Genomic DNA, 22147 nt, shown 5'->3' with positions numbered 1-22147 from the left:
AAGTACACACCAAGTCTACCAGCGCCTGTAAAGAGAAAGGACAAGTTAATATTTTGGATAGAAACCCTTTGTCAAAACTGAAAAAGGAAGGCAACTAAGACTTTACAGCGCTAACCAAAACGAAGAGGAAGTCAGGGAAGAACTGGTAAAGATTGTGGGGCCTAATATTCTGAACACTCCAATTCTAAGTAGCTCATTTCTTTTCCCCAAGTCAGCTAAATGTGTGATGTATACTTCAACACATTAACATCAAATAAAATTACAGAGATTACTTGGAATCATGCAAGTTAAATCTTCATTTGCCTGACATGAAGTGAATACTCTCTTTCTCTAGGTACAATATCACTTACCTGTGATCACTGAACTAAAGTACAGCTTAGCACAAGGGTGCTAAGGAACCACAAGGGTGCAGAGGAATACTTTTGAATTTTAACTAGTTAAGACTAAGAAGCTTTCAATAAGAGCACAGGTAAGCTTTTCACTACTTGCCCAGTTAGGACTGCCTACATATTTGGACATTGATTTGCAGTGTTATCTGTAGCAGAGTTGAAAGACAGGTGTACTTCTCCATGTTCCATCAGTGACTCACTGTCTGATCAACAGTGCTCTATTGCATAGTGGATCTGCCTGATTTGGTTATCAGATTACTGAGGTTGCCTTGGAGGATCAACTCAGATCCATTGTCAGGGCTGTTTGCATTGGATTCTATATGGACCTCAGATATCTCCCTAAACCAAAAGCAAAATACTGCAGATGCTGGAAATCCGAAAGAATAACAGAAAAGGTTGGAGACATTCAGTGGGTCCAACAGCATCTGTTGAAAGAAAACAAGTTGTTCGATGCACTGATTGTTTACAGTTCATTTTACTGCGTTAGACCTGTGTGTGGTCATTGGGTTTTTTATTACATCTTTGCTCTGTTCTTCTATAAATTTGGTTTGTGTGCACCTCTGAGGAAGATGCAGCTACCAAAACATTAACTGACTTGTGTTCCCTTGGTAGATACTGCATTAGCTGCTGGAAGTAACCAGCATTTTGTATATTTGTTCTACTTACCTTTATTCCTCCCCAAAGACATTAGTTACAAGTCAATAATTAGACAACTGAGAAAGAAGGAGGTTGAGCCCTTACTTGGCAGAAAACAGGCATCAGAAACTTTACATGATGGCAAGGTGAACACCGCAACTTACCATAAAATGTGCAAGCACAATGCCATCATTCTTCTGACCACAGGGTGAACACACCCAATACCTCCTTAAACAATGGTTCTTTCAATTGAATCTACACATCTTTAGCAGTAACCCATGCATCTCTGCATCCCAATAAAAGTAGACATCAGATCCTGGATATATAAGCCTGTATTCACATGTCTGTCCTTTAGGTAATATCTTCAAGGGCAGAATTTTCATCTCGGCGAGCGGATGCACACTCGACCCACTCAAGCGTGAAATGACGCTTGATGATGTCAGGCGAGCATCCCGACATCAACGTGCAGTTGCACGATACTTCGGTCAGCGGGCGCGCGTGGGAATCGATAGCACACCCGCCAACAATTAGAAAGCCTGTTAAGGCCATTAAAGTATTAATTATCTTAAATTTTTTGCTGCCCGTGCAACCTTATGGTTGGTGGGCAACAAAAAGGCCAAGTGGCCTTTGCACTTTTTAGGAAACCTCATCCACGGATGGGATGAGGTTTCCAATAGCAAATAAAACTAAAATAAAAAATTTTACATTTCTTTCATAACACGTCCCTCCTCAGGTGACAGGGTCACAGCTACTTGGGTCAGAATTTTGCCCCAGTTGGGTGGGCTTGGTGGGGGCGGTCGGGAAGCCGGACTATGATTTCATGCTGGCGGACCAATTAAGGCCCACCCAGCGTGAAACGCATGCTGCAGCGCTCAGAGTCACGTAAGGGGACATGTTTTTTAACATTTAAAATTCGTTATTTTTGATTTTCAGAACTCTTCATTTCCCTGAGGCAGCTCTGTGCCTCAGGGAGCTTTTCCAGCATGCACCCGCACGCAAAGTTCCTCACTCGCCCTCCTCTCCCCCCACCACACAGGCAGCGCTGAGTGCTGCAGCACGCATTTCACGCTGGGTGGACCTTAATCGGCCCGCCAGCCTGAAATCATAGTCCGGTCCCGATTGCGGTCGGCTTCCCGATCGCCCCCGCCGAGCCCACCCGACCTGGGCAAAATTCTGCCCCAAGTAGCTATTCTCCAGAGCCTCAGGATTTCATCATTAGCTCCATGAAGGATATTTATCCTTAGTTTCATGAAAGGTTTAATGTAGAACAGCTTGTGATGAGCCACCTTAATGTCCTACACATCTGTGTCTAATGCCGTGCTTTAGACTTACTGGTGACCCTAATCCAGTGTCTGATGTAAGGGGCACTAGCAAATAAAGATGCCTGTTGTGAGGCTGACTACTGCTTCAATGAGGAGAATGACAAGCCGATATAGGCAAATTATTAATATGCTTCATAGCTAATGGATGTGTTTTTTTGTGGCAGATGAAATTTAATGCAGGCAAGTATGATGTGAAACGTTTGGAAGTAAAAATGAGAAGAGGCAATATAAACTAAATGGTACAATTTTAGAGAGAGTGCAGGAACAGAGATACTTGGGGGTTCACATATGCAAATCTTTGAAGCAGGCAGGTCAGGTCAATAAAGCTGTTTAAAATAATGCATTTGGGATCCTTGGGATACTTATGGCTGAATGTGGCCAAAGAACCTGACAAGACTGGGGACATGGAGATCCTGCAAAATTTCATGGCAGAATTTTAAAAAAAAATTCTGTTTCCCACCCAGCAGCTAGCTAAAGTGATAGTCTGGCCAGCTGCCAAATGGAAAGATCAGAGGCAGGGGACTGCAGCCAGGAAGCCTTCGGCGGGGGGTCCGGGGTGGGGGAGAGAGACTCCCAGCATTCAGGCTACAAAATGGTGGAGAGGGGGGCTTTAGAGAGAGAGGGGAGGGGGCGAGGGGGAGAGAAAAAAAAGGGAGTTGAGACACAGGGAGACTGGTGATTGTGACAGGAGCTGGAGCGAAGCAGTGATTGGTAGAAGAGAGGCTGAAGTCTTTCTTAAGAGGCCGAGGGGGAAGGGTGGAGCACTCCTGCTCCACATGGCTGCAAAGTGTGCTATAAAAATCAGGGAATAATTGGATCAGAACATACAAATTTAATTCAGTGGCTATTTTAAAGTCATGTCATGGAACGATACACCACTGAAGGAGGCCAGTTAGCCCACTGTGCCTGTGCCAGCTCTGTCCTTATTTTTATACAAGCCTTTGTTTTTATATTATTTACAGTAAGTTAAGAAAACACCCCATAGAGTTGTTCCTTTCTCTGGAGTACAGACCAAGGACATGCAAAATGTAAAACAGAGATGCTACAGAAGTACTTTTGGCAAGAGGATGAAATTACAGGACAGCAAGATTCAACTGCAGTTACCATTATAAATGGGACATGGGAATTTAGAAAGTAAAATCTGACAAGTGGCATGCATCCAAGATTTGATAATCACATTAACTATATATGAATAACTTCTTACAGCCATGGTCCCTGATGCATTCAATTTTCTGTCAGCATCCATTTAAGAATTGGCAGAAATACTTCTCGTGCAAACGTTTTGACAGCTGAGTGTGCAGTAACAAAAAATACAACAAATATTACTGAATTGTAATTTTGTAATTTATTTCTTTACTTTTGTACCTGTTTTTGGGCTACCTTTCAGAGGCAGCTTGGGTTGTGGACTTTTCCAGGCCAGGCATTGACAAGATGCAGTATACCATTTCTAATAGTTGAGCTATGGATATATTTTAATGTGAGCTGAGCTAATAAATGACCAAGTCCTTTTTAGAATTTATGTACCTTAAGTTTGCTTCCATCCAGCTGCAGCAATTGTTCTCCATCAATGCTTTTGGCAGTAAATTGTGGAATATATTGTTCCATGTTCAGTCCCATAAGCCAATGAGAAACCTGATGGGTGCTCCAATCGAAAACAGCACGAGTCTTCCATTGATTGTGTTTTGGTGATTGTCCTTCATCGAGGATCTTTCAGAAAATAACAACAGAGAAACTCAGAGCAATGATTGCGATAATCAGCAATTTGTTTATTATTATATAACCGTAATATAGTTAAACAACAGGTTATCAGCAGAAATTGAGTTCATTACAACTTATTTACATTTTTTGTTTTCTTTCTAAAATAATTTTCTCACATGGAAATTTCTTTTAGGGAGAAGTTCAAATGTGAACTAACCATTACTTACTGAAATAGGGTGCAGAAAATCTCCAATTTGCCTCTTGGTACTGCAGTATAATTCTTTAGGTGCCCGCACAAACTCCAGGATTAAATGTGAAACTTATCTGCATTACAGGCTCTGATTTTAACTCTCTTTGCCGCCTTTGCTCCCTGCCTGGCAGAAACTGGACAGGTGGAGATTTTTTAAAAAGCACAGGATTTCCCCCTGTAACCCAGCTACTTCTCATTGAGTCCTGATATTTACTTCTCTTTTGAACAGACAAGCAAGACACCCACAGGAAGGCAGCAAGGTTCTTCTCTAACTATGCAGATTGAGTCCTGATGATGTATTGATAGTCCCAAATAATAACTGCCCGTAGAAATTACATTCCTCATTGGTTTTAATCCACTTCTTAGCCTGCACTGCGAGGTTTCGGATTCCTTCTCTTGCTATTTTTGTTTTTTCCATCCTCACTGTGGATGAATTAAGATGCTGATTTATTTTGCAATTATGCTTCTCATTAGTATGAAAGAATCATGCCTCTAAACAAATGCTTTGACTATCAGAAGGTGGTACTGGGCTGGGTTTTAACGCAGAACAGAAGGTGGTACTGGGCTGGGTTTTAATGCAGAAATACCAATGAAGATAATAGTGCTCAACGTTACTAAAATGTAAATCAGACAGCGATTTCTAGTGGTCACACATGTACAGCTAGATGCAGAAATTAAAAAATTGAGCTCGAATTTTTGTGCAGATGAAGGGGGTCCCCGGCATAGCCGAAATGGCGTTGGAGGCCCAAATTCTGAAGTCCTGCCCCCAAATCTGGCCCCCACCATTTTTGCAGGGGGTGCGGGGGTGGAGGAGAATGGGGGCAGGTTGCACTTTGCACACCTGTGGTCCATGGAAACAACTGCACGTTAAAGTGCAGTTGCCTTCAGTCAGATCCAATTTTCATGAGTGGGAAGTCCCTAAACACGACTTGTGCACTTTAGACCTATCAGGAGAAGCTCTAAAGTTAAAGGAGTTCTTTGGAGAGGTAGGTTACCCTACTGGAGAAGTAAGGTACCCTTTTGGATATGGTCCTGGGACACCTTTGGGAGAACTCAGGTGCCCTTTGGGATTGTTAAAAGTGGTAAAAGTAAATGTGCATAACAAGTGGATAAACTAATTGAAACTGTAAAGGCATTTAAATCTCCTGTCCTTTAAATATTTGGGAAAAAAAACTCTCTTTAATGTAAAAAAAAATCAGTGCTTGCCATTTCACTCTGTCTACTGATAAAAGCCCGAGGGCTATCATCATAAGGTTAGTGCTGTATGACTGATTTCACAACCTCTCATTATCACAATGGGATGCCTGTCAGTTCACAATTTGATTTATAGCTCCAAATGCTTATTATGTCTTTGACCTGGACTATGAATACAAATCCTTGTTGTTATAAGGTATTAGGCGGTGAGAGAACTTAAATGTAGTGAATAGGATCTTCATCAATGAGAGTGTATTTTTACATAGTGATTTTATCAATAGACATTTAGAACTTTATTTTATTTCCTCTCAGCATGGGTCCTCAGGTCTGCTCAGTGGAGACTGGGTGATTCGGTATGGTGCGTGTAAGGGCAAAAGGTGGTTGAGGGTATAGGTTGGCATTAAGTTAGCATAAGGGCTATAAAGAGCCATGGGGGTTGGGTGGGGAGCATAGGTTGGCATGGAGGGTATGAGGGGCCATGGGGGGTGGGTGGGAGTGAGGAGGTGAAGGCTAGAGGTCTGTTTTGTGTATTTCTTTGCAGATGGGACAAAGTGCTGGATCAGAGAGGCTGGCCTTTCACCCAGCCCGCCTCCACAGTCTCTGTGCTGCCCCGAACTGTTTCCAGGATCGGTGGGCATGATTCTCATTACACCCCGATCCCTGAAACGAAAATTGGACATTCGGAAATGTTTTCCTGAAGTCGGGTTTGCGGAGCCAGGAATTCTCCCGACTCTGTGTTCCCAGCCCAGGAGCGAAAGTTCAGGCTTTGCTGTCTGAATTGCCTTGATCCTCCAAAACCTGTGAGAGACATCACAATGAAATAGATGGAACAGTATGAAGTTGAATACTTACGTGATATATGCACACTAAACTTGCCGGAAAAAATTAGAGCTTGTCCATTCCAGTGCAAGTAAATTTTTAATGGCATGATGTCTTAATTACTGTCAAACTTCTCTGGCACTGAAAATAACATTTACAAGAATGGAATCTTGCTCCTTCAAATTTCAATTGCTTAAAATTTTAAATAAATAAAAATATCTCTCTGTACAATTGCTTTTTGTCTCCCTCTCATCTTTCTCATCCTCTTCGTTTAACTTTCTGTGCCTGATTTGAGATTAAATTCAATATTCTAACTGACATTTCCTGGTTTAGACTCTGTTACAAACAACAGAAAATGCCGGAAAAACTCAGCAGGTCTAGCAGCATCTGTGGAGAGAGAAACAGAGTTAACATTTCAAATCCATACGACTCTTCTTCAGAGCTGAAGAGAAGCAGAAATGTGGTGAAATGTATACTGTTTAAGGGGGGTGGAACAGGTCAAGCTGGATAGAAGGCCAAAGGCTTTGTGGGGACAAAGGAGAGATTGACAAAAATATCATGAAAAAAAGGACAAAAAGAATGATAATGGTAAGGGCTAAAAAAGGTGCTGATGGTGGCATTGAGGTAAGAAAGCAGAATGTGATAATAGGGTAATTTCTTACCTTAATGCCACAATCAGCACAGTTTTTAGCCCTTATCATTATCACTCTTTTTGCCCTTTTGTTCATGACATCTTTGTCAATCTCTCCTTTGTCCCCACCTATCGCCGACCTTCTATCCTGCTTGACTTGCTCCACCACCCCCCACCACCCTTAAACAGTATAAATTTCATCACATTTCTGCTCTTTAGCTTTGAAGAAGGGTCATACGGACTTGAAACGTTAACGCTGTTTCTCCCTCCACAGATGCTGCTTGACCTGCTGAGTTTTTCCAGCATTTTCAGTTGTTGTTTCAGATTTCCAGCATCCGCAGTATTTTGCTTTTATCTTAGACTCTCTGTTGTTCATTAACGATTCTTCAGTCTTATTGGTTAAGGAGTTACACCTTTGTTCACACATGTGCCAAATTCCCCGTAGAAGGTGCCATGGCATTTGGCTTTCTAATTACAATAGTTCCAGCGCGAAATTTCCTGAAAGTCTGTGGGCAAGTGTAAGCCGTTCATTTGTAGTCCAGCCCAATGTATTGCAAACTAATTAAACTCTGAATGTCAATTGACAATCATTGGTGACAAGTACAATTAATTTAAAAACTAATTGCCAAACAAAGTTTGCCAGATAATGAGTTTGAGCCAAAAGATTAACTCATTGAGTCACAATCAACTTATAATTCATCTGCATATGCATAGTCCCAAAAGTGAAACCACATGAACTACACATTATATAGAATATTTGGCAATATTAGATTACATTTTGATAAGGATGTAACACACAAAATGTTTTACACAAGGTTAATGATGAGATGGAAAAATTAAAACTAACATGCTGGATATCTTTTCAAGCATCTCACCTTATCATCTATCATATCCAGGCTCTGCCAAGATAGCAACAAGAGAAATGAAGGAAGAATATTTCAGAACACAAAAAAAAGTAAGCAAATACATTAACAAAATTCATTAGTTCTCAAATGACCAGTGGATGTAACCCCCAATTTGGAACATTGTTTTGTTACACACCAAAAAAGATGATCAATCTGTTGCATTGAGTTGGGAGAAAAAATAATATTGCTTTTTTATAAAAATTTTTTTTTGCTTTAACTCAAATTATTTTACTTTCATTCTAGAATACCAGCCTTCCTAACTTCATGTTTTAGCATCTGTTTCTTAAATGATTCCATTATTTAAGGAATTACGTAATGTGATGGGAAGATGTCAAGGTTGGTATTGTAGAGAGTTAAATAGGCCATAGAGCCTTCTTCAACCAAACTTCTCCAGCTATTTTATGTTTTATTCTGGTCCTCCTATTTTTTTATGGACAGGATGAGACTGTGCAGGTAAAATGTGATGGACAACTGATGACAGTGCAGGGAATGGAAAACTTTTCCACATTCGACACCATTGATCAGTCCCAAGTTGATCATAGCACAGCACAGACCAAATGCAGAGCAGAACACTTTATGGAATTTGAAATGCTGAAACGCAGGTAACACGGAAGTCCTGCCGAATTTAATGGCAGGACTGCACTTGGATGTTTTTTGTCCATAGCATGGCTAGCAGATTGAGAGGCTGGCTGTCAGGTAGTAAGGCCTTCACTGGAAGGCTGAAATTGGGGAACAGTTGAGTAGTGGGAAAGGGAGATTGGATTGCGGGTCAGCCGGAAAGCGAGTAGTGTGCTTTGGACTGCAGGTTGGGGAGATTGTGGAGTGGGCTTCGGGCTGCAAGTTGGGAGATTGCGGAGAGTCTTTCAGACAGCAGGTTGGAGAGTTTCTGGTGAGGCCTTTGGACTTGAGGTCAGGGGAGGTCGCAAAGAGGCCTTCAGAGAACCATGGACGACCAGAGATATTCAGGATACGATGAGAAGGAAAAGAGAGGCTTTTAGCAGGTACAAGGGAAGCAAATCAACGGAGGCATTAGTGGAGTACAGAAAGTGCAGGGTGGAGCTTAAGAAAGCAATTAGGAGAGCAAAGAGGGGATATGAGAAAGCTCTGGCTGGTAAAAATAGGGAAAATCCCAAAATAAGTATATCAATGGGAAGAGGATAACCAGGGAAAGAGTAGGGCCCATTAGGGACCAAGGGGGCAATCTATGGGTGGAGCCAGAGGACATCGGTAGAGTGTTGAATGAATGCTTCACATCTGTCTTCACCCAAGAGAATGAGGGTGAAGGTATGGAACTCGGGGAGAGGGACTGCGCAGTTCTTGAGCAAATTGATATAGGGAGTGACAAGGTATTGGAGGTGTTGGCAGGCTTAAAAGTGGACAAATCTCCAGGTCCGGATGATTTGTTTCCCAGACTGCTGAGGGAGGAGATCGCGGGAGCTCTGACCCAAATTTTTAATTTCTCTCTGGCCACGGGGGAGGTGCCAGAGGACTGGAGAACAGCTAGTGTGGTTCCGCTATTTAAGAAGGGTTGTAGAGATAAGCCAGGGAACTACAGACCAGTGAGTCTCACGTCAATGGTAGGGAAACTATTGGAGAAAATCTATCTCCACTTGGAGAGGCAAGGTTTGATCAGAGGTAGTCAGCATGGCTTTGTCAGAGGGAGGTCATGACTAACAAATTTGATTGAATTTTTTGAGGCGGTGACCAGGTGTGTAGATGAGGGTAGTGCAGTTGATGTAGCTTATATGAATTTCAGCAAAGCCTTTGACAAGGTCCCACATAGGAAACTTATAAAGAAGGCAAATGCACATGGAATACAGGATAATTTGATAAGGTAGATTCAAAATTGGCTTAGTTGTGGGAGACAGAGGGTTACGACAGAAGGCTGCTTTAGTGACTGGAAGCCAGTGTCCAGTGGCGTACCACAGGGATCTGTGCTGGGTCCCCTATTATTTGTCATTTATATAAACGACATAGATGACTATGTGGGGGGTAGGATTAGTAAGTTTGCAGATGACACAAAGATTGGCCGGGTGGTTACCAGTGAGGTTGAGTGTCTTGGGCTACAGGAAGATATGGACGGGATGGTCAAATGGGCAAATAAGTGGCAGATGGAATTTAACCCTGAAAAGTTGTGAGGTGATGCACTTTGGAAGGAGTAATTTGACAAGGAAGTATTCAATGAACGCCATGAGACTAGGAATTTCTGAGGAACAAAGGGACCTTGGCGTGTGTGTCCATAGATCTCTGAATGCAGAGGGGCATGTTAGTGGGGTGGTGAAAAAGGCATTTGGGATACTTGCCCTTATCAATTGAGGCATAGATTACAAAAGTAGGGAGGTCATGTTGGAGATGTATAGAACCTTGGTGAGGCCATAGCTGGAGTACTGTGTGCAGTTCTGGTCGCCGCATTATAGGAAGGATGTGATTGCACTGGAGGGGGTGCAGAGGAGATTCACCATGATGTTGCCTGGGATGAAACATTTAAGTTATGAAGAGAGGTTGGATAGACTTGGGTTGTTTTCATTGGAGCAGAGAAGATTGAGGGGTGACTTGATCAAGTTGTACAAGATTATGAGGGGCATGGACAGGGTGGATAGGGAGCAGCTGTTCCCCTTAGTTGAAGGGTCAGTCATGAGGGGACGCAAGTTCAAGGTGAGGGGCAGGAGGTTTGGGGGGGTGTGAGGAAAAACCTTTTTACCCAGAGGTTGGTGACGGTCTGGAATGTGTTGCTTGGGAGGGTGGTGGAGGCGGGTTGCTTCACATCCTTTAGAAAATACCTGGATGAGCACTTGGCACGTCATAACATTCAAGGCTATGGGCCAAGTGCTGGTAAATGGGATTAGGTAGGTAGGTCAGGTGTATCTCACGTGTCGGTGCAGACTCGATGGGCCGAAAGGCCTCTTCTGCACTGTGTGATTCTGAGATGGAAAATTGGATTGCGGGGAGGCAGGCTTGTTGTGGCCAGTTAGCTTGGAGGGCTGCAGGAAATATTCCTGTGCCTTCCAGTCCACAGCAGAGCAGGACAGACACTTATCTGCTGGTTCCAACTATTCCTGCCTCTCTTTAGTTTCCAGCTTTTCCCTCAGCCTTGGAAACCAGCTCACAGCCTTTACACATAAGTCTGTTAAAATCTGTGGCACCCACTCTCATTGGTATATTTAAATTACTGACCCGCCAATTGAGAGCAGACCCCATTCCCTTCATCCCCACGATCTGCCCGGTAAAAGTAAGTGTGATTGTGGCAGGTTGGACACAGGTTTCACCTTTTTGCAGAATTTAATTGCATCCTCTGCCTCGCATCCTGGGGGATTAAAATTCACCCCAACATGTCTGATCTTCAGAAAAGGACTCCTTTCTGCATCCGTGTGAAATTTTTTATTTTGCACACCAATCAACCCTCTCAAGCTAATGAATGGCCAGTTTGAAGCATTTTATATGCTGTGGACTTGTGACCACTTAAGTAAAATGGGGAACATGGAAAATAATTTCACTAAGGATCCTTTCATGTCATCAGTCTGTCCGGAATCAAACCCAAGCCTCAGAATTGAAAGTGCAGTGTTGAACCCAGGACATCACACAGTTGCCCAGTCAAATCACCCAGTCAGGTGTTTTCTTTTCCCAATACTCTATAAGTAACATGTTAATTTCATTGGTGGGCAAGAAATGCCACAGCATCTGAAATGCATCATGTACAATTCCAGCATAGTGTGAAAGCACCCTGGGAATTAACTGAGTTTGCCTAGGTTTCGCTTTATCTATTCACAGTTTACTTACCTCATCAGAGGACAGTGCCAATATGGGGGAGCGCCCTGTAGAATTTGGTTGTGCAACCAATCCACTCAAATCAGCAGAACTTGTACTACTGGGGCTAAAGTCATCAATGTAGCTGAAATTCTGTAAATCAAAGATTCTGAATGGTAACAAATTCTTTAGTGGATGCAACTTGCATTAGATTTAAATGAATATTCAAAGTGAATATAGTATTCAACTTCAAAATGCAATCTCTACTGAAATCAGTGAGAGATGATGAAAGCCATGTAAAACAAACATGGGGTGGGGTAGTTCCTCATAACGGAAAATGAGAACACATCTGTTTTTCTTGAATTAATTACCTGCTATTGAAATTGCAGGAGCAAATGGTTTTGAAGCAGGACTTGGATTTCATCTCATGGGTTATTACAGGAAAAAGTGCATTCTCTCATTGGTTAAAATAGAAAGCTTGTTTCCTTGTTCTAGCAATGACCTTTGGAAATATAGGGTGTTGTTTCGTGGTGAGGCTTTTTTTGAAATAAAAGAATTAAAATAATGACATTTTCTGATTTAAAAATGTTATGACCATGTATTTTGTTGAAAAATAGTTTAAGAACCTTATCCTGGAGCATTCCTTGAAAGTTTTAACAAAAACCTATTAAAATTTAAATATGTGACCCGAATAGTTGTATAAAGCCTAAAAGTTATAAATGGAGATATATTTGCCAGTTTGTCTTTATCATGCTTTGTTTCTGTGTATTATAGTGAAAAACAATAACATAGTTTCATTAATATCTTGATATTCATAGAATGACAAAAGCCTTCTCTCCCCATTTATTAGGTCCCCGAGACAGAAACTCAAATGCTATTTAATGTCTTGAGTTTAAATCCATTCTTTATCATTCTCTGAAACAACAAATATCTAAAGCTATTTAGTTTAATTTGGAATTGAGCATTTCAATATAGAAACAGGAGAAGTCGATTAGAAATAAAAACTGAAAATGCTCAGCAGGTCAAGCAGCATCTGTGGAAAGAGAAACAGATTTAAGTTGATTCAGAAACAAACAAAAGATGGGTTCAGAGGAGCTGAAAATGACAGAAGTAGAATCATTACCAGCAACTGCTGTCTGAAAAAAAATGGGAGCAGTGCTTAGGATCTGCAACCATCGAGTTTGAAAGGCTATTCATATCTCCACCAATGCTGCCTTATTTGCTGAGCATGACCAGTATTTTCTAAATTTTTTTTGAGATTTCCAGCATCTGCAATTTTTATAGTAGTCCACATGAGCCTGTGCTGTCATCCAATTAGATCATGACTGATCTGTACCTCAACTTAATTTACTTATCTTTGTTGTATATCCTTTGATACGCTTTCCTAACAATGATCCATTGATTTTAGTCTTGAAATTTTCAGTTGACCAATGTCCACAGCTACAGTTTTTTGTGGGGGGGACTATCCCATATATCTACCCTTTATGTGAAGAAGTGCTTCCTGATTTCATTTCCAAATGGCCTAGCTCCAACTTTAAGATTATGCTACCTTGTCCCATATTTCCCAACCAGAGGAAATAGTTGTTCAGTATCTACCCTAGTGAAGTCTTCTATAATTTTAACCACCTGATTAGATAGATATGGGAGCAGAGAACATAGGATCATAAGAACAGGAGCAGTCAACTCACCCCTTGGGCCTGTTCCATTATTCAATGAGACCATGGTTGATCTGCAACCTATCTCCATATATCCATCTTTGCCCTAGATCCCTTAATATATTTGGTAAACAAAAATCTATAAGTCTCAGCTTTAAGATTATCAATTTATCTAGCAGCGATTGCCATTTGCTGAAAAGAGTTCCAAACTTCCAGACCCTTTATGTGCTGAAGTGTTTCCTGATTTCACTCCTGAAAGATCTGGCTCTAATTTTTAAGTCTATGCACCCACTGATCAACATTTCTCTATCTGTTCCCCTTAATATCTTGAAAACTTCGATCAAATCACCATTTAGTCTCTTAAATTCCAGGGAATACAATCCTAGTTTGCAAGATCTCCTTTGGAGTCCAGGTACCATTCTGATAAATCTACTCCACACTCCCTCAAAGGCCAATATATCCTTCCTAAGGTGTGGTATCCAGAACTGCTCACACTGTTCCAGGTAAGGTCTAACCATCAATTTGAATAGCTGAATCATGACTTCTACCCTCTTATATTCTAGTCTTCAAGATATAAAAGTCAGCATTACATTAGCCTTTTTGATTATTTTCTGTACCTGTCCATGACATTTTAATGACCTTTGTTCCGAAATCACAAATCTCCATTGTTTCTAGCTTTGGATCATTAAGAAAATACCATGTACTATCCTTCTTAGGTCCAAGATGTATGAACTCACATTTGCCTACATTGAAATCTATTTGTAACAGTTCTGTTATTCACTTAATCTATCACTTTGTAATTTTATGCATCCATCAATACTGCCTACAATGCTGCCTATCTTTGTATCATCTGCAGGCTTGGATATGTGGTTTTCGATCCCATCATCTAAGTTGTTAATTAATATGGTGAATAGGTGAAACTCCAAAATAGATTCATGAGTCACATCCTGCCATTATTCTAACCCCCCGTCTCCCGCTGCTTAGCTGATTTCTTAACCAGGTCAATAATTTGACTTCAATTCTGTGAGCTTCAACTTTAGCTTACAGTCTCATATGAGGGACCTTTTGAAATGCCTTCTGGAAGTCCATATAATTACCATTCCCCCATTCACTCCTTTAGTCACCTCTTCAAAAAACTCAATCAGATTCGTCAGACATGATCTAGCCTTTATAGATCCATTCTGGCTTTCTCTAAATCAGCTGAAAATATTCAAGTGTTCAATCACTCTATCCTTAATTGTAGACCCTTGTAATTTCCCAACAACAGATATTAGGATAACTGGTCTCTGATTTTCTGCTTTCCCTATCTCGTTTTTCTTAAACAGTGGAGTGAAATGCACAATTTTCCCAATTTAAAGGAACAGTTTCAAAATTGAGGGAACTTTGGAAGATTATAATTAGGGCATCTGCAATGTTTTCACCTACTTCAAAATACTGGGATCGAAAGAATCTGGTCCTGGGGAATTGTTACTCTTTACTGCCAATATTTTTTCCATTACTGTTGTTTTGCTTATATTTACTTTATCAAGACCCTGTCCCTGATTTAATATTAGCTTCCTTGGGATGTTTGCATGGTGAACTCTTCCTCAACTGTAAATATTGATACAAAGTAAATATTCAAATTGCCTAGCAATTCCTTATTTCCATTGACAATATCATCACCACCAGTTTTCAACATTGCTCCTGACCAGCACCTTTTTCCTAAGCTAATTGCAAATGTTGGGTATGTTGATTTGGATATGTCTTGCAAGTTTCTTTTCATACTCCATTTTTGTAGTTTACTGTTTTGTCATCCTTTATTGTTCTTTGCAACTTGCCCATTGAGCAGGATCTTTAAAATAAAATGCATTGTGCAGTAGACCTTTCATTTCTATTCTGTAAATTGACACCCTAATTTTGCTGTATGCTGATATGATAATAATTGAGCAACCCTTTTATTATTTTATACTTTAATTCTATCTTTTATTTGAATGATTGTCTATAATTATGTTATGAATTATGATTACTTATTTTATTTGTATCATCGTCATAATTTGGCACCTGCCACCATGATGATTTTTCAATAAACCAATTATATATCTATCTATCTGTGCTATACTTTGCATTTTTGTATGCTTTTTTTTAGTTTTATGTTGTATCTTAACTCCTTTTTTTGGCAGTAAACTGGTTCCGTATCATACTACTTTTTTTGGACGCTGTTCACTGATCTTCTCTTGTTTCATCCATTGACAGATTTTCCTCATTTACTGTGGACAGTCTTTGTCTTATCGTATTGAAGTCAGCTTTATCCAAATCTAGATTACTTAGTAGCTGTTTCACCATTCTTCCTTTCAAACACAACATTAAACTTGATTATATTATGATCACTATTAGATAAATGTTCATCCACTGTTGGCTACTAACTAAATCTGGCTCATTAGTAAATCTAATATTGCCTACCCTAGGACAGGTTGGCTCGAGAACATATTGCTATAGAAATCTATCCTGAACGCACTCAGGAAATTCATTACATTTCTGACATTTTCTAGTCTGCATATCCCAGTCTATAAGCAAGTTAAAAAAGCCCTTTTAAAATAATTTTGTCTTTGCTACATGCTCATCTAATCTATGCATTTATACAATCCACCACTTCACAGTTGCTACCAGGGGCACTACACAATTCCCACCGCTCTATAACCCTTCTCTATTTCATAATTCTACCCATAGTCTCCACTGTCTGCTTACCTCTTGTTATATCCACTCTTATCATTGAAGTGTTTTCATCCTTAATTACTCCTCCCCTGTTATCATGTTCCCTATTTTTCTTGTAGACCTTATAACCTGGTGTATTTAGTTCCATGTCCTGGCCATCTTGCAGCCATGTCTCAATAATGGCCATCATGTCTCAATAATGGCTACCATGCATACACTCAGTTGAATTTGTGCCTGCAATTCATTTAATTTGTTCCTTATACTCTAGTGTGCTTGTTTAAATAATGCTTATTTGGGTCAAACACCCGGACCTCTGTTCATGCTCTAATGTTTTACACGTGATATTTTTTAGTTCTTTCTCCTGCTTTAGTTACTTCACATCTTTTCGATTTCCATTTACCTGTCACACCTAAAACACAATTTCTCAAGGTTGTTCTAGTCTCCAACCTTTTGATTGTTTTTAAGCCATTATTTGTACTAACTTTGCTGATTGAGCCCTTACACCCGCTTCCTATTTTAAAGTTCTTGTGACCACCCTCTTGATAGTCTTTCCACTCGGACCCTGGTCCCAGCCCAATTCAGGTAAAACGCAACCCAGCGGTACAATTCTTTCTTGTCCTGTTACTGGTGCCAGTGTCCTGTAAAATGGAACACCTTTTTCCCACACCACTCCTTTGCCATGTCACACCTCCCTAATCTGTTATTTCTACGCCAGTTTACACATTACTCATTCAATAAGGCAGAGATTATAACCACTCAATTGTCAATGCTCAAGGGGTACAAGCCATATTTATGCAGCTTGTCTTCATAATTTAACCATTTAAGTCCCATTCTGGGTTAAAATATGGGCTCTTTTGCTCAAACATATACTTATTAAACGTATAACATCAACCACGTTCTGAAGAGGTTTTCAATAGCAAAAAAAAAACACAAGGGTCATGGAGGGATAATAACCCCTGCTCTCATTCGTCTCTGACAACGAAGCACCTGCTACAAGGTTGGGTGCAGGAAATGTCTATAGCTCTGGTTAAGCTCCCATCAAAAGTGGCACTTGCTTTTCATTCTTTCACAGAATGTGGGTGTCTCTGGCTACGCTAGCATTTGATGCCTATCCTTAGTTGCCCTTGAGGTGGTGGTGATGAACCACCTTCTTGAACTGTGCAGTCCATGTGGTGCAGGTACACCCATAGTGTTGTTAGGGAGGGAGTTCCAGAGTTTTGATTCAGTGGCAGTGAAGGAACGGCGATATATTTACAAGTCAGGATGGCGGGTGGCTTGGAAGGGAACTTGCAGGTGATGGGTTCCCATGCATCTGCTGCCTTGTCCTTCTAGGTCATAGAGATTACAGGTTTTGAAGGTACTGTCGAAGTAGCCTTGGTGAGTTGCTGCAGTGTGTCTAGTAGATGGGACACACTGCTGCACTGTGCATCGGTGGTGGAGGGAGTGAATTGTTTGTTGAAGGGGTGCCAATCAAGCAAGCTGCTTTGTCCTGGATGGTGTCAAGCTTCTGGGTGTTGTTGGAGCTGCACTCATCTAGTCAAATGGAGAGTATTCTATTACACTCCTAACTTGTCCCTTAGGAGGGATGGACAGGCTTTGGGAGTCAGGAGGTGAGTTACTCATCGCAGAGTTCCCAGCTTCTGACCTGCTCTTGTAGCCACAGTATTTATATGGTTGGTCCAGTTCAGCTTCTAGGATGTTGATAGTGGGGTGTTCAATGATGGAAATACTATTGAATGTTAGGGGGAGATGGTTAGATTCTCTCCTGTTGGAAATGGTCATTGCCTGACACTTGTGTGGCATGAATGTTACTTGCCACTTATCAGCTCAAGCCTGAACATTGTCCAGGTCTTGATGCTTATGGACACCAACTGCTTCAGTATCTGAGGAGTTGCACATGTTACTGAACATTGTGCAATCATCTGTGAACATTCCCACTTCTGACTTCTGATGGAGAGAAGGTTTTTTTTTTCATATTCGTTCATGGGATGGAGGCGTCGCTGGCTATGCCAGCATTTATTGCCCATCCCTAATTGCCCTTGAAAACTGAATAGCTGGCTATGCCATTTCAGAGGGCATTTAAGAGCCAACCACATTGCTGTGGGTCTGGAGTCACTTGTAGGCCAGACCAGGTATGGACAGCAGATTTCCTTACTTAAAGGACATTAGTGAACCAGATGGGTTTTTATGACAATCGACAATGGTTTCACAGTCATCATTAGACATTTAATTCCAGATTTTTTATTGAATTCAAATTCCACCATCTGCCATGATGGGATTCAAAACCAGGTTCTCAGAGCACTACCCTGAGTCTCTGGATTTGGTCATTGATGAAGCAATTGAAGATAGTTGGGTCTAGGACACTACCCTGAGGAACTACTGCAGTGATGTCCTGGGGCTGAGATAATTGGCCTTCAACAACCGCAACCATCTTCATTTGTGCAAGGTACAACTCCAGTTTCTCCTGATTCCCACTGACTCCAGTTTTGCTAAGGCTCCCCAATGCCACAATCAGTCAAATGCTGCCCTGATGTCAAGGGAAGTCACTCTTACTTCATCTCTTGAGTTCAGCTCCTTTGTCCATGTTTGGACCAAGACTGGAATAAGGTTAGGAGCTGAGTGGTCCTGGCAGAACCCAAACTGAACATCAGTGAGCAGGTTATTGCTGTATAAGTGACGCTTATAGCACTGTCAAAAACAGTTTACATCACTTTGCTGATGATTAAGAGTAGACAGATGGGGCAGTAATTGGCTGGGTTGGATTTGTCCTGCTTTTTGTGCACGACATACCTGGGCAATTTTCCACATTGTTGGGTAGATGCCAATGTTGTAACTGCACTAGAGCAGCTTGGCTTGGAGCACGGCTAGTTCTGGAGCACAATACTTCAGCCAGAATGTTGCCAGGGCCATTAGCCCAGTCCAGTACCTCCAGCTGTTTCTTGCTATCAAGTACAGTTAATTGAATTGGTTGAGGACTGGCATTTGTGACACTGGGGACCTCAGGAGGAGAGCGAGATTGATCATCCACTCGGCACTTCTGGCTGAAGATGGTTGCAAATGCTTCAGCCTTGTCTTTTGCTCTGATGCACCGGGCTCTCCCATTATTGAAGTTGAGGATATTTGTATATCCTCCAGCTAGTTGTTTAATTGTGTATCACCATTCATGAGTGCACAGCTTAGATCTGATCTGTTAGTTGTGGGATTTCTTAGCTCTGTCTATTGTGTGCTGCTTTCGTGTCTGGCATACAAGTAGTCCAGTGTTGCTGCTTCACCAGGTTGACACCTCATTTTTTAGTATGCCTGGTGCTGCTCCCAGCATGCCCTCCTGCATTCCTTATTGAACCAGCACTGATCCCCCGGCCTGATGGTAATGGTAGATCGGGCAATATGCCAGTTCACGAGGTTACAGATCGTGGTTGAATACAATTCTGCTGCTGGCCCACAGTCCTCATGGATGCCTGGCTTTGAGTTCCTAGATGGTTTGAAATCTATTCCATTTAACACGTAGTAATGCCACAGAACTCGATGGAGGGTATTCTCAATGTGAAGATGGGATTTTATCTCCACAAGGACTGTGTAGCGGTTACTCCTATTAAGGTGTAAGCAGTAAGGTGAGGATGAGGTCAAGTAGGTTTTTCCTTCTTGTTGTTTCTGCCACCACTTGCTGCACGTCCAGTCTGGTAGATATGTCATGGAGTCATAGAGGCATACAGCACAGAAAAAGGCCCTTCGGCCCATCGAGTCTGTGCCAGTCAAACAAGTACCTAATTATTCTAATCCCATTTTAAAGCACTAGGGCCATAGCCTTGTATGCCATGGCATCGCAAGTGCACATCCAAATACTTCTTAAATGTTATGAGGATTTGTGCCTCTACCACCCTTTCAGGCAGTGAGTTCCAGATTCCCACCACCCTCTGGGTAAAAAATTTTTCCTCACATCCCCTCTAAACCTTCTGCCCTTTACCTTAAATCTATGCCCCCTGGTTATTGATCTGTCCACCAGACAACCCATTAATCTTGTTGAAACACCTGAGCCTCAGAGAAAACATTTCTTGATTGATAGATCAGGCTCTCTGATCTCTGCAGTTAATTTCACAATGTTGATTTACACAAGGTTAAGTGGTTTCAAGGACTTGCAGTTTTTGTTACTTTAAGGGGTCTGGATTGACATTTTTATTGCCTTCTAGTGGAGTAACTTTTTTTTAGTATAGTAGAAAGTTCTGAATGAATGACATTTTTTAAAGCTTCTTTATTCAAATGAACTACTGTCACTAGAGGGTTCATTTGTTCTATACAGTGTATATTGACTTAATGGGCATAGAATGCCATAGCTTGGCATGGGGACATGAGGACCATAGGGAGTTGGTGGAAGGGCGTAACTTGGCATTGGGGTCACGAGGCAGCATGAGGAGTGTGTGTGGGGGCCGAAGGCTGGAGGGCCTTCGTAGTTTTATTTTAACTGGGACCAAGTCCCACAGCACCAAAGCAGGCCTTTTAAACAGTCCACCTTGACACCCGGCAGCCTCTGTGGCTGCCTCCAAACTTTTTTCCCGGGTCGCTGGCCTGAGCGCAGCCTGCATCTGACCCCCGGCTAATAAGATCCCGTCTTTGCGGGCACTGTCTTCTGAGCCGGGTAGGCCAAGCTGGAAATTTTCCTGACTCCCACCACCTGCCTCAAGGATGAAAGTTCAGGCCATAATGTTTAAACAAGTTACTGATCTAGGCTAATGCAAGGCCATGAAAGTATTTGTAGGTGAGGGCAAGAACGTGAAGTTAATCCTTGGGCTGCAGTAGCAGTGGCGACTGGAGTATTGGAAGTTTGAGGCTTGAGTGGGGAAATAACATGTGTAACAAAATTTTTTTATAAGTTGCAGTCTGTAAAGGTTGGTTGGAAGAGCATTAAAGTAGTCAAGACTCCGGATAAGAAAAACACAGATTAGAGTGTCAGCAGTACCAGGGAGAATGTAGAAGCGGATGCAGAGGTGGGCAAACCTGCAAAGGTTGGAGGTGGCATTCTTGGTGATACAGTTGATTTGCAGGACTTTGTCTAAAGGTGGCTAGTGAAGAATTTGGTGGAGATAAGGGCAGAAGCATGCAATTGTTGATAATAGCCTAAATGTGATTGCTTCACTTTCACCGCATAAGATCGGTTGGCACTTCAGTACAGTACTGAGGAAGTGCTACATTGTTAGAAGTGCTTACTTTTGCATGCAATATTAAAATCAAGACCCCATCTGCTTGTTCAAGCATATGTACAAGATCAAATGGCACCACTCAAAAAAAGAATATGTAGTTTGCCAGTAAGCAGGACAATATTTATCCTTCAACTAACATCACTAAATAAAAGTTATCAGGTCACTCATTTATTTGCTTTTTTGCCTGCATAACAACAGCAAATGAATCTTGAAAGTAATCCATTGTCTATTAGCACTTCAGGATGTCTCGAGGATGTAACAAAGTGCTATAAAATAAATGTAAGTTATATCCCTTTCGGTTTTGTCTAAATCCAGAAAATATCAGACAGGAAGTATCAAGTAGGCTTTGAGTCAAAAGAGGAGATAGAAAACACAACCTGATTTCGTGCTACTCTATGGTGGCACCAAGGGATAGTCTGAGCAAGTGGGAACAATGGACAGAGCACTTCAAACAATCAGCAGAGACCACTCAACCACAGGAGGAAAATCCATTGAATGACTTACAGTCTTCTCATTGGGACAGTTATAAATGGAATTATTTGTGAACCATGCCATCAGCTGCACTAGAGGTATTGGAGGATAGAATAATCATCAGTGGATAGATTAGAGAATGCCATTAGTAACTAGGACAAGAGCTGCATTTTTCCTGTGGGGAGGGCAGGGACCAGATTGCAGGGTCTCAAAACATGGAGTGAAAGTAATGGCATTATTTTGAAACAGCAGCATCTTCCAAGACTTAGGAGGGAAAGGCAAAATTTAAGATAGGGTGATATTTTGAGAAGGTGGGAGAGCTAAGAAGAGTTTCGAGGAGGGTGGTGATGATAGCCCTCGAGAAAGATGTAGGATTGATGTCAGAAAAATAAATAAGTTGATATTGATTGTGGAGTTTGAAAATAAATAGAATTGTAATCATTGCTATTTTGTTCCCAAACTGAGTAACAAGTTACGTGCACTTAATCCAAGAATACCTTTTCAGTTTCAAGATATTATAATACAAGATTTAAACTATCCATAATGG

At 41.4% G+C, this 22147-nt stretch overlaps 1 protein-coding gene across 1 annotated transcript in view; it reads right to left on the bottom strand.

Moving 5' to 3' along the window:
* ppp1r9a (protein phosphatase 1, regulatory subunit 9A) overlaps window positions 1–22147 on the bottom strand; it is a 345934-nt gene that overhangs the window by 465 nt on the left and 323322 nt on the right. The window contains 3 exon segments of the mRNA XM_078538769.1: window positions 3872–4054; window positions 7815–7838; window positions 11622–11741. Of these exon segments, the coding sequence (XP_078394895.1) occupies window positions 3872–4054; window positions 7815–7838; window positions 11622–11741 (327 nt within the window).

This window comes from Cetorhinus maximus, chromosome 3 (genome assembly GCF_964194155.1).
Source record: "Cetorhinus maximus chromosome 3, sCetMax3.hap1.1, whole genome shotgun sequence".
NCBI classification, from domain to species: Eukaryota; Metazoa; Chordata; class Chondrichthyes; order Lamniformes; family Cetorhinidae; genus Cetorhinus; species Cetorhinus maximus.
This window is presented reverse-complemented; position numbering and strand designations above follow the sequence as displayed.